Below are 13,259 nucleotides of genomic sequence, written 5' to 3' on the forward strand. Positions count from 1 at the left end.
TAAAACCCTGTTTTGTTCTTCGTGTCATGAGTCAATGACCACTCTGCTGTTAACATCAAAACCCACAAATATGAGCTCTTTTCCATTTAATGTGCCTTGAGGACATGCATGACTGGAGATCCACCTCCTCAACAAATAATCATCTGCCTGGAGCCAAGCACCAGCCTGCTGTGAGGATGTGCATCTCTGCTGAGCGGCTGCGCTCGTGTGTGAGCAGGATGTGCCATGTGACTGTCAGCATGACAGCACTGCAGGGATCCAACCTCTAAGAACAGACTCCTTTGTTCAAACCAAAACTAATCAGTCGTTTTTTTCCAGACATGCAACTCCAGATAGTTTTCACTCTTCAGATCGACTCAGAGTTGGAGCAGCATTAAGTAGAGGACGTTATGCACATACAAAGCACGCCTGATCACTGTGATGACCTGATTACGTACAACACGTGCAGAGTCCAGTAAGGACAATTTCACCAGCCAGGCTGAGACCACGTACCTTGTCAGTCAGATTCTCTCCTTTTTCAAACATCATCTTGAGGCTGTTGAGGGGAACGCTGGGCTTCTCTGACTCAGGCACTACGTTTGTGGATCCCTCTGAATCTCTCCTGTGCCTCTCCTCCATACTCAGATCTTCTGAGCTGAAGGAACGCCGAATTGACCGTTGCTGGCTGGTTCGAGTTCCACTGGTCTCACAGAGAGTCTCAGACTGGCTTTGGGCCCCCAGCTGGAGATCCTGAGAAGCCGAGGAGGATTTCACAGGGTCTGTCTGGGTCTCTATCTGTGATCTAATCTTGGGACCTGCCGAGTGACTGCTGTGGGTCTGGGGGCTGCCACGTTTAGAAGGTGTGGAATGAGGCTGGACTCTGTGGCTGAAGGTCTGCTGCTGTTCCCAGTGTTTCTTCAGAATGCTCAGATTTCCAGTACGTAGTGCTGAGGGCACAGTCTCTGCTACCTGCAGAGAGACGAGCAGCCAGCTGTTAATGCACGCCAACCCTGCTGCAATCCAATACAAAATATTGACCAGGGTGGTTTTGTATTTCAGTGTCTCTGAAACCATTAGGACGGGAGATGAAACCAGTGATAGCAGAAGGACAGACATTCCGCAATTACCCACATTTCAAAATCAGTGTTGCCAGTTGCTAAAAATTTTTAGCCCTTTGTGCAATTGTAATCAATAATTCTAAAAATCCTAAAACAATCATTCTCGCACATGCTTTTGTTCCAAACAATTGCCTTGGAAACAGTCTAGCTATTGAAGTAATGTTAAATATGTACGTAGCACCCAATGGAAAACTGCCCAAAGATCAACACTGACTATTAATCACATGTCCTGAGACCTGATGACAACCACTGTGACATCAGTGTCCTGCTGTATGGAAACACTTCAACTTATTCCACTAACAAACTAACATTTCAAAACATCTGTATTCTAAAGTACGGTTGTTTGTCAGTCTGTCATTTTTTGGCATCTGGCAAAATCGGTCACTAGGCTCGTCGTTTGTTAAAACACTTTGCGTTGCCAAACATCAGTGGGCTCTGATCTGCCCCCTCATGGCTAAGCAGTTTAGCTCCTCATATTCTCAAAGCTGATGAGTGATGCCTGTACTTTACATTTACATGGAGTATGAACTGAATACTTTAAGAATTAGTAAATTAACAAAAGTGTGCAATAGTTGGGATTCCTACAGCAATAAGAGATTTGACCCCTGACCCTTTCAATTTTCATCTTCAGGCAGTTATGACTTAGGCTCTGAAACACAGCTAAATAATGAATTAGGGGTTAATTTCTTCAAAAGCTATTTGTTTATTTGTTTCCTCCCAACACCTTAAGTGGTTGTTGTCCATTCGGCCGCTCCCGTTTTTGTTCTCGGTCACCACAGCGGATACAGCCAAATCCACATTGGTATTTGGCACAAGTTTTACACCGGATGCCCTTCCTTACGCAACTCCAGTGTTACCAGGAGAAACACACACACACAGCCCCTGGTGTTCTAAAGAGGTCTCCCATCCAAGTACTAAGCAGATGCTGCACTGCTTAGCTTCTGAGATCTGACAGGATCAAGCTGACACAGAGCAGACCAGCTGCTCCCAACATCTTAAGTACAACCTCCAAAAATGTCAGACACCATTTGGCAGCCAAGTGAGCACATTCATGTCCAATCAACTGAATTTACCCCAGGTGAACTCCAGTTAAGCTGTAGAAATATCTCAAGGATGATCAGTGGAAACAGGATGCACCTGAGCTCAATGGCAAAGACTGAATACTTATGTACATGTAATTTTAGTTTTAATAAGTTTGCAGAAATTTAAAAAAACACTTTCTTCCCCCCACAGTCATTACGGGGTATTGCATATAAGTTTTGACAGAATAAATGAGTTTCATCCATTTTGGAATAAGGCTGTAAAATTGTTAAAAATGGCATCTTAAATTTGAGGCCTCCATTGAGAACTGTGGTACAGATGATTCCTGACAGAAGCTGATGTCTGGTGTTGCAGGAAGGCAAATCCTGAAATGTACACACTACAAGCACGCTCTTCATGCCCATCGTTTATTCATATGTGGTACAGTTTGAAAGGGCACTGGAGGAGTTCTTCAGAGATAACATGCAGCTGAAAGATGTTTGCTTGGAGGCAACAGAGAACAGGAGCAGCCTGCTGTGAGAAGATGTAAGCTTTGAAGGCTGAATCTGTGATGCAAGCTGCCACTGCCCTTCATACACAGTTGACTGCAGTGTTACTGAAGGAATTCAGTGAATGTTGCCTCGGAAATCCAGGAATGCTAGGTCAAAGACTCTACCCTCAGAGTGAGTCCATTTTTTGTGGCAACATCTAAGAATGCTGACGTTACGTATGCAACATTTTTAAGACAGCTTAGCATTTGGGAAACTGTTCTTTGCCATCGATCAGCTCATGTACAAGCAACTCCAGCCCTGATACATAGCAGACATGCAAGACTTCAGAGCCAATGAGAAGAAAGAGAACCTTTTTGTACATGCAGTGAAATCTGTCTTCTCCATTTAATGCCAGTTACAGTTAGACACAATCCAACCACTCAGAGCAGAGGGAAGCCATAATCTGGTACCCAGGGACCAGCTCCCGATGTAGACATGCTGCCTTGGTCAGTTTTTGATTGTGGGAAGAAACTGCAGTGCCAGAAGGAAACCCACACAGACATGGCAGAATATGCAAACACCATGTGTGCAGTGATCTCAGGACCTTCGTTCTGTGATGTAACACTGCTGACCACGCTACCCATTCTGAGACCTGGAGGAACAATCAGGAAACCTGTCAGTCATGAAGAACGATCTCCCATTCACAGCTGCTGGTGCAGCTCTTGAATGCAAGCATCTGAAGCTGATGAAGGTGTGACCTGGACTCTTTGGCATGTCCAGCAATGTCAGTGCTAGCAGAGATTCTTCATGCATACACCAGGTACAAGGTTCATATCCCATCTGCAGTTAGGAGACATTTCTATATAGTTTCACTCAAACTGCACAGCTTCAACAGAATGTAATACTACCATGCCTAAGAGCAGCGCCATGTGATGATTATTCGTATCATATTTTTACTACGTGGCTGGGACACACAACATCAAGTGACATTTCCACCATAGTTTACAAAATGTCTTAAAGTAGTAGTTGCACTACAATATAATGTAACCGACCACGTGGCTCTATGGGGTTCTGCTGTAGATGCATCCTTTCTGGAAGTCAACTGGGTGTGTCTGACTAATGACAGGCTGCCTTAAAGAAGACACGAACAATGGCAATAAACTAGCATCAACCACTGCTAGCATTAGCATTTTTGTTAATCCAAACTGCAGTCAGAGTTTTAACACTATCCCTCATTTTTCAAATGTGCTACGTAACCATGTCTGGTATAACTAGTGAAACACAGAAATACAGGTCATTTATAGATAACTGTCAGTGTTCTTGAAGAAGTATGCACTCCGAGTGCCTGTCTAGTTGTAAATGGAACTGAAGTGAGGTTTGACATCTACATAGAAAGGACTGAAGAGGAAGATAAGATGACAAACATTTCAAACAGTAATAAGAGCAGAAAACCACATACAATCAGCATCAATACTGCATTCACTCCATCTCACCCTGTAAACTGCTGAATGAGGCGTCACACTGTACCGCTCACACCACTTTAATGTCTTCCACTTTGTGCAAACAAAGCCACAGCACAGGAGGAAACAAAGACACCAAAGAACCTTAAAACAGTCAGCAAGTCCGTCCAGTAACCTGGTGGACACACAACAACTCAGAACACTAAGTGGTGTTTTTGTTAAAGCAGCAAATAAAAACCTGCGTGGCTGACGGCCCGGCTGTCCCGTTGGCGTAGTGTGTCTGTGTGTGTGCTGACCGGCTGGAAATGATAGGAGCCGTCCCAGACGTGAGCCTTGAAAAGTGGTCAGGACAGCATGAAGTACCAAGCCCACCCCCTACACCAGGGAGGGAAGGAAGGAAACAGAGGGAGTGAAGGGGTGAGGGGCAGGGACCGAAAGAAAATCAGAACCAGAGACACGCAGGGAGGAAAAATAAATCCAGGAAATGAGACACAGTGGGAAAAGTGCTGGAACCTCAATGGTGAGAGAGAAGAAACTGTTAATACAAAGAACGAACAACGACTGAAGGAGGATGTACAGACAGGATTTTGTTTTTAGAATTACAAAAAAAACCCCACCGTTTACACTGCTGATTGTCAGCTTTAGTATGACAATCTGCTGTCAGAATTGAAGCACTGTGTTGCGCTCCATTTTAAAGATCTCAAAAGTAATTGGACAACATCCTCCTGACCCCTTTTGAGCTAGATATGTTATTCTCTCAACAGCAGATTAAGTGTTTAACAGAATTTAGACATTTATTAAATAAGTCATATAGAAATTACCAAAAAATGTGACTGTAGGACCTTTGTGGCCAGGATGGCGGTGGGATTGAACCTGGATGGCTCGCACTAAAGACCATTCCTCTACCAGGTTAGCCAAAGGGGAATTCCCCCATTAGCCAAGCTAGCGGGAATGTCTTTTCAATCAGGACCCGGGACCTTCATCCCACTACAATCAAATAAATAAATATGGAGCAGGCCAACCTGATAAGTGGTGATTATTCATTCAGAATATGTGCCAAAGATGATGAGAAAAAGGCCACACATGGCATGATGCAAGATTGTTGTTTATATAACTCCTAAATAGATCCTTATCATTTGATTTGTGGGTCACGTGATGTGGCTCATTCGTACCACTTGCCATTGTGTTTAATTTACCATCCAATTTTGGTGCTATACGAGGGCTGTCAATAAATAGGTCCTTTATTTTTTTCAAAAACTATATGGATTTCATTCATATGTTTTTATGTCAGACATGCTTGAACCCTCGTGCGCATGCGTGAGTTTTTCCACGACTGTCGGTGACGTCATTCGCCTGTGAGCACTCCTTGTGGGAGGAGTCGTCCAGCCCCTCGTCGGAATTCCTTTGTCTGAGAAGTTGCTGAGAGACTGGCGCTTTGTTTGATCAAAATTTTTTCTAAACCTGTGAGACATCGAAATGGACACGGTTCGAAAAATTAAGCTGGTTTTCGGTGAAAATTTTAACGGCTGATGAGAGATTTTGAGGTGATACTGTTGCTTTAAGGACTTCCCACGGTGCGAGACGTCGTGCAGCGCTCTCAGGCGCCATCGTCAGCCTGTTTCAAGCTGAAAACCTCCACATTTCAGGCTCTATTGATCCAGGACGTCGTGAGAGAACAGAAGTTTCAGAAGAAGTCGGTTTCAGCATTTTATCCGGATATTCCACTGTTAAAGGAGATTTTTTTAATGAAAGACGTGCGGACGGATTGCAGCGTCGGCTCACACGGGACGCAGACACCTCCGTGTTGATAACCATTTGTAAAATCCAGGCGGCTTTTGATGGCTTTCAGTGGCGTGAGTATATGAGAAATTGTTTAACAGCTGGACATGTTCCAACTTGTCCTTAAGGCTTCCAACGGAGGTGTTTTTCCTGTGGCGGAGTGTCGCGGCGGCTGTGAGCCGACGCTGCAATCCGTCCGCACGTCTTTCATTAAAAAAAAAATTAAAAAAATCTCCTTTAACAGTGGAATATCCGGATAAAATGCTGAAACCGACTTTCTGAAACGTCTGTTCTCTCACGACGTCCTGGATCAATAGAGCCTGAAATGGAGGTTTTCAGCTTGAAACAGGCTGACGACGGTGCCTGAGAGCGCTGCACGACGTCTTGCTCCGTGGGAAGTCCTTAAAGCGACAGTATCACCTCAAAATCTCTCAGCCGTTAAAATTTTCACCGAAACCCAGCTTAATTTTTCGAACCGTGTCCATTTCGATGTGTCTCACAGGTTTAGAAAAAATTTTGATCAAACAAAGCGCCAGTCTCTCAGCAACTTCTCAGACAAAGGAATTCCGACGAGGGGCTGGACGACTCCTCCCACAAGCGAATGACGTCACCGACAGGCGTAGAAAAAACTCACATGCGCACGAGGGTTCAAGAATGTCTGACGTAAAAACATGAATGAAATCCATCTAGTTTTTGAAAAAAATAAAAAGGACCTATACTTTATTGACAGACCTCACATCTTGTGCTATTGCATGCCGCGGCCACCGCATGCTCACACTAGCAGCAACTGCGCTTAGCTTAAAAACAAACATGGCGGGGTTTGTTTTTGTGGAAGATGGCGATTTAAACAAGCTTATTGATGGTCCAGTACTCTAAGGTGTCGGGAGGCATTTACAGTATTTGCTGGGACATTTCTAGCTGAAATGGAAGTGCTGTTGGATGAAGAGCTCGACAAATTTCTGTTGCGATTTTTAAGTGGACTGAATAAAACAGATGGCAGTCTGAACATGAAGAAGTCGATGCATGGAATCAGCTACAGGCTATATCAGGATTGTTTTTGAACTCTGTTCTTGCAAGTTGACCGAGAACAATTTTGGAATGGAATTTAAAGTTTGTGTTGGACTGTTTGGAACCTCTTTACTTCAAAGGACCAGTGACACACACCAAAATGTAAGTGCCTTTTCTCGTTTAGAAATTAATAAAATATCAAATGACAAGGATGTATTTTTTTTCAGTCATGCAATGGAAAGAATATTTCATGGTGAAACATGAAATGTTCCATTCTTACCATTGCACACAAACATTTATTATTTGTATAATCAATGCAATGCAGAAGAGCATTTCAGTCTAAGTGCAGAGTATACTTGTACATTACAGTGGGCCCCCATTTGCTCAGTGCACTACAGCAACAGAGGACACAAGCTGCACAAACAGCTGATCTGGAGGGAGCGTGTGCACACTCTAAAACACTGCAGCCTCGTTTAGTTATGTTCATTTGCTACCTCTCTAACATAAAGAGCACTTACAAGTTTTGGATGTTGAGAGTTCAACATCCAAAACTTGAAAGAGCTCTTTATAGAGAGGCAGCAAATGAACATAACTAAACGAGGCTGCAGTGTTTTAGAGTGATGTATGAATTATTTATTCATCTTCATTAGAAAAAAAGAAACATGTTAAATGCAGAAGGTAAACTAATTAATGAAGTTGCTAGATTCTGTCATTAAGTTTTAAAAAGTTTCTTCCATAGCACTGCCCAATGTTCACTCAGTCAACATTTGTGTTTGCAAGTGCAATATGACGGTGCTAAAACTATGAAACATATGCCATTTCCTAATTGTGTCAAGATATTGTTTTGTTCACTTATTTAACATTCTTTTTGTATGAACTTTAAAATGCTGATTCCACACTGATGCAGTAGGTGGCAGTATGCACCTCTGAAGCTGGTTTGCAATCCACAAATAAAACAAAGAAGAACTTTATCTAAAAGTTTATTTTCAGACTGTGGCCAACAACCTGACCAAGACTAGCACTTCAGAACAGTGATGATTTAATCGCTCACGTCTTAAAAATGTCAATCTTTTAGAAGTCAGCAGCGTCCCCAGATGTGATGCTCATGACAAATGTTAACATGAGCACCTCCTTTCTGGGCATTTTATTACAAATGTCTGTAGTAATATAGCTTCTTGTGGGGCAACTTGTCCTAACAGATCTTCTGAGAAGTGTGTACTTCAATATTTTCACAGAGCAAATTTTTTTGTGTAATTTATGTTGACGTTAATGGGTTAGTATCATAGCTTAGCTGACTGTCTCCACTCCACACTAAGCTAGCAGTCCACAGTTACTGAGGCAATAATTCAGTCATAATTTTTAATATCCCACAAAGCCAGCAATCAAGAAAACCACCGCTAATCCACATTAGCCTGTTAACTTTGTTCTATAACTTCGACATGTGCTCATGTTCGTCACACCCAAGTCACATGGGGTCTTGCCTAAACTCTACCTCTTTGCTTCGTTTAAGTCCCAGCGACCCCATAAATGGATAAAGAGATGGTGTGGGGACAGTGTGTAACCTGGATGAATGAATCCCGAACATGGCCCCATCTCAGCATTACCAAACAAGCTATGGCTAACCATTGAGCATTTTATTAAAGCACATTTTTGCTGATTAAAATGTGGTTATCATTACAGGTGGCTTGTGTGCTAGCATTAAAAATGATGACTGGCTTAAAGTCTCAGTAACTGTGGAGTAACAATGAAATTAGCATTACCAAACTACCAGTATACAAATAATGAATGCTTATGAGTTCAATTGTATATGAATATTTCATGAGGTGGATGGTATGTTCCAGCTTTCATCAAATTAAATTTGTTCCATTGAAAATGGAAAAAATATTTGTTTTACACAACACTAAAAACAGATCCTTGTCATTTGACATTTTAATTTATAAGCAGAAAAGGGACAGTCCAACTCAAACTTTAAGTAGGAGTCCAAAATTGTTCCCAGTAGTCTGTGTTGCTGTCCACTGTACAGACTGCTTTCTTCACTCCAGAATGAAAGTGATGAGCAATTACATTTTGGAAGATCTTGGTAATTTCCGTCTTTGACAGAAAGCTGTAACTAGTTTCTTATCATTTACATTTCAAAATGATACTCTGTCAAACCTAATTATCTCATTTAAATGTGTGATTTGCAAAGATCCACTGTTTAAATACTGTTTTCTGAGAGGAGTTTCCAAGCTAAAAAAAAACATCAATTTCGCCATGACCCGTCTTGCCAACGGTGTTGGAGCTTCATAAAAATATGCATGCGAGGCTTCAATTGCCTCCAAACTTTGCAGAAAAGGTAGATAATTACATGAATTAAATAGTCTACATGATTTGAAAATGATCCTACTTGCCTTTCAAGGCAAATGTTTGAGTTTTTTAATGCAAAATTTAAATCCTGAAATTTTCAAACTTCTACTCGTCACAGGAATGCCTTTGGAAGTAAGGTTGCAGGGAATCTTACCGTAGCAGCAGCGTCTTCATGCCAAACTGCAAATTCTGTGAGCAAAATCCACATCAGTACTTTTGTGTCGTAGCTTAAATTAATCCATTTCGGCGGCGTCGCCGCTACGCTACTTTCTCTCGCTTTCAGCTGGCAGCACCATTAATGACATCTGTGTAGCAGCACGCGCAGTAAGGGTGTGGAGTAATACATCAAATGTGAAATGGTCAAATATTTTGTCACCGTCCATGCGATATTTTATGGTCTGAAATCTCACACGATTAACCAATCAGATTTGCGCAAAAAATGTAATTGGATTAGAATACATTTTTAACAGCTAAAATGTTCAGTCAATATTACTCTGACTGTCCTTATTTTATTACTATAATTGAGCACTGAGTGGAATTTATTAATCAAAAAAGCTGTTTACTTAAATTTAAAATGAACAAATAAATAAAAAATAATAAGCAGCTTAGTTTTACTTTAACCCTTGATGCTTGGCACAGGACTTTAGTGTGCTTGCATTATACTCCGTGCATGTGCAATATGTGGGAAAATACTATTATTTGCTCGCAATTCTGTATTTGCAGATACTTGGTATTAATTGTGTTGGCTTTGGCCCATGGTTAAAGCCTGATCTGTAATCCCTAGAGACAGTGATACATTATAAATATTGTTCACAAACCAGTCTAAATCTGTGATAATGAGCACTTCTCCTTTGCTGAGATAATCCATCCCACCTCACAGGTGTGCCATATCAAGATGCTGATTAGTGCACAGGTGTGCCTTAGACTGTCCACAATAAAAGGAAACTGAAAGGTGCAGTTTTGTTTTGGGGGGGGGGGGGACCAGTCAGTATCTGGTGTGACCACTATTTGCCTCATGCAGTGCAACACATCTCCTTCGCATAGAGTTGATCAGGTTGTCAATTGTGGCCTGTGGAATGTTGGTCCACTCCTCTTCAATGGCTGTGCGAAGTTGCTGGATATTGGCAGGAACTGGTACACGCTGTCGTATACGCCGGTCCAGAGCATCCCAAACATGCTCAATGGGTGACATGTCCGGTGAGTATGCCGGCCATGCAAGAACTGGGACATTTTCAGCTTCCAAGAATTGTGTACAGATCCTTGCAACATGGGGCCGTGCATTATCCTGCTGCAACATGAGGTGATGGTCTTGGATGTATGGCACAACAATGGGCCTCAGGATCTCGTCACGGTATCTCTGTGCATTCAAAATGCCATCAATAAAATGCACCTGTGTTCTTCATCCATAACAGACGCCTGCCCATAGCATAACCCCATCGCCACCATGGGCCACTCGATCCACAACATTGACATCAGAAAACCGCTCACCCACACGACGCCACACACGCCGTCTGCCATCTGCCCTGAACAATGTGAACCGGGATTCATCTGTGAAGAGAACACCTCTCCAACGTGCCAAACGCCAGCAAATGTGAGCATTTGCCCACTCAAGTCGGTTACGACTACAAACTGGAGTCAGGTCGAGACCCCGATGAGGACTACGAGCATGCAGATGAGCTTCCCTGAGACGGTTTCTGACAGTTTGTGCAGAAATTCTTTGGTTACGCAAACAGATTGTTTCAGCAGCTGTCCGAGTGGCTGGTCTCAGATGATCTTGGAGATGAACATGCTGGATGTGGAGGTCCTGGGCTGGTGTGGTTACACGTGGTCTACGGTTGTGAGGCTGGTTGGATGTACTGCCAAATTCTCTGAAACACCTTTGGAGACAGCTTATGGTACAGAAATGAACATTCAATACACGAGCAACAGCTCTGGTTGACCAAAATTGTTCCCAGTAGTCTGTGTTGCTGTCCACTGTACAGACTGCTTTCTTCACTCCAGACAAAAAATGAATAGTAATATCACATCTGAAATTTGTCCAGCTTTTCATCAGTAACAGCGCTTCATGCATCCAGACGGCTTACAGCGTGGTGGATTTGTTTTTGCGTTACAAGAATTAGCAGTGTTGATTAACTCCTTCAAATTCCGCCAGCAAAACAAATTCCACTATACTTAGATAAATGCTGTAGTGTACGCATGTGCTGTGGTTGGAGTGCACAATAGTACAGTTCATATAGCACCAAAATTGCACGCTAAAAAGAATTAAATACCGGCTGAGTGGATCCTTGTCATTTGATTTGTGCTTTGTATGTCACATGACCGATTAATTCATCACATTTGAGTTGCACTGCATTTAGAGTGCAAATTTGGTTCCATACTTCTGGTACCATTGCACTCTGAACACATGCTCGTGCACACAAAACAAATCCACTGTGCTGTCTGGAGGCTGTTGGCAGGAAGTTGGAATGAAAAGCTGGACTAATTTCTGATGTGATTTTTTTGTACACAGTCTTTTTTTGGTAGTACATGTGTGCACAAGCGCCGACTCAGTTGTGTGTGTGTGTGTGCACGTGCGCGGGAAAACGACTACCAAGACATGACGCTACTAATTCTTGTAACTAACACACACACACACACACACACACTACACTCCACCTGGATGCATGAAGAGCGGCTCAGATGGAAAGCTGACATGATTTTTGGCTGGACTGAGGAACTACACAAAGTCTTTTTTTTTTAATGGAAGCCTGAAGTCAGTGCACAGCATCACTCGACTACACGTCACAATTTGGACTTCAGCAGTAGTGGAACACCAAAGTGCAAGTCCCTTTTCTGTTTATAAATTAATAAAATATCAAATGACAAGGAACTGTTTTAGCTGCTATATAAAACAAATAATGAATGTTTTTTACATTCTTTGGAACATACCATTCAACGAGGAAGCCTTGTTGAATGGTATGTTCCAGCTTTCACCTCATGAAATATTCATTCCATTGAACTCAAACGTTCATTATTTGTATACTATTGCACAGTGTGAAACACAATGGCATATGGTACGAGTAATCCATGTCACGTGACATACAAGCCACCAATCAAATGATAAGAATCCACTCAGCCTTATATAATACCCACTAACAGTACTAATGGTGCTAGCATTAAAATTAAGTGTATGTAAACCTTTGACCACAATGTGCAGAACAGCTCATCTACTGCCCAGGTGGCACCCATGTTGTAATTATGATGTGTACAATTATAGTTTGATAAATGCCCACAATTTGCTCACACAAACAAGCATAAGGAGGACCAAGTGAACGACTTGTAGATCCAGAGCAACACTACTATCATGCCACTTGTTTCCAGTAACAAAACGCACTGCAACAGTTAATTTTGCAATGATCTAATCCTCCCTTTCATGTTAATTAAAATAAAACAAACAAAACCTTCGTGCACTCTGTACCACATGTAGAGTCTGATGGAGTGACTGTACATTAGAATTTTTTTAAAATGTTTGTTAAAAAAAAAAAAAAACATGGTCATCAATATGAGTTCCAGCAAAATGTGTGTTTTTTTTTTTAAACCTACCGTTTTCTTCTTTTCTGCGTTGCTCTCCTCTGCTGCCATCTGGTACCTGAAGAAAGACAGAAATTGAAGAAGAAGCTAATGCAATATTACAAACTGTGACAAAGAATTTAAGTCATCTGGTCCTACCCTGCTGAACACACCCAGGAAATGGGGCTACTTCTTTCCAAAGAAGACAACCTTTGAATATCAACCTTCAGCCCACATTGCGCCGTGATAATATCTTACACAGGGATCAGTCTAAATTTAATCCAACAGACCACAATGATAGTAAGCCAAAGGTGGGTTTCACATAGGGTTGCCAACCGTCCCTTGAAAAACAGAATCGTCCCTTATTTGGAAATAAAAGTGTGCGTTCCGTATTGACCTGAAACGGGACGCAGTTTGTCCTGTATTTCTGTGAGAATCATAAAGTCTGTAAAATGTCAATGACTTGACTGGCGCTTTATATGGAAACTTACGGTAAATTTGATCCCAGC

At 42.1% G+C, this 13,259-nt stretch overlaps 1 protein-coding gene across 2 annotated transcripts in view; it reads right to left on the reverse strand.

The window, feature by feature from the left end:
• Positions 1-13,259, reverse strand: part of lima1a (LIM domain and actin binding 1a) — a 65,120-nt gene that overhangs the window by 32,926 nt on the left and 18,935 nt on the right. For both annotated transcript variants that reach the window (XM_034172027.1, XM_034172026.1), the window contains exons 3-4: positions 12,784-12,829; positions 493-948 (exon numbers count right to left, since the gene is read on the reverse strand). In XM_034172027.1, the coding sequence (XP_034027918.1) occupies positions 493-948; positions 12,784-12,829 (502 nt within the window). The remainder of the gene's footprint in view (positions 1-492; positions 949-12,783; positions 12,830-13,259) is intronic.

The sequence above is a fragment of the Thalassophryne amazonica genome, chromosome 6 (assembly GCF_902500255.1).
Source record: "Thalassophryne amazonica chromosome 6, fThaAma1.1, whole genome shotgun sequence".
Taxonomy (NCBI): Eukaryota; Metazoa; Chordata; class Actinopteri; order Batrachoidiformes; family Batrachoididae; genus Thalassophryne; species Thalassophryne amazonica.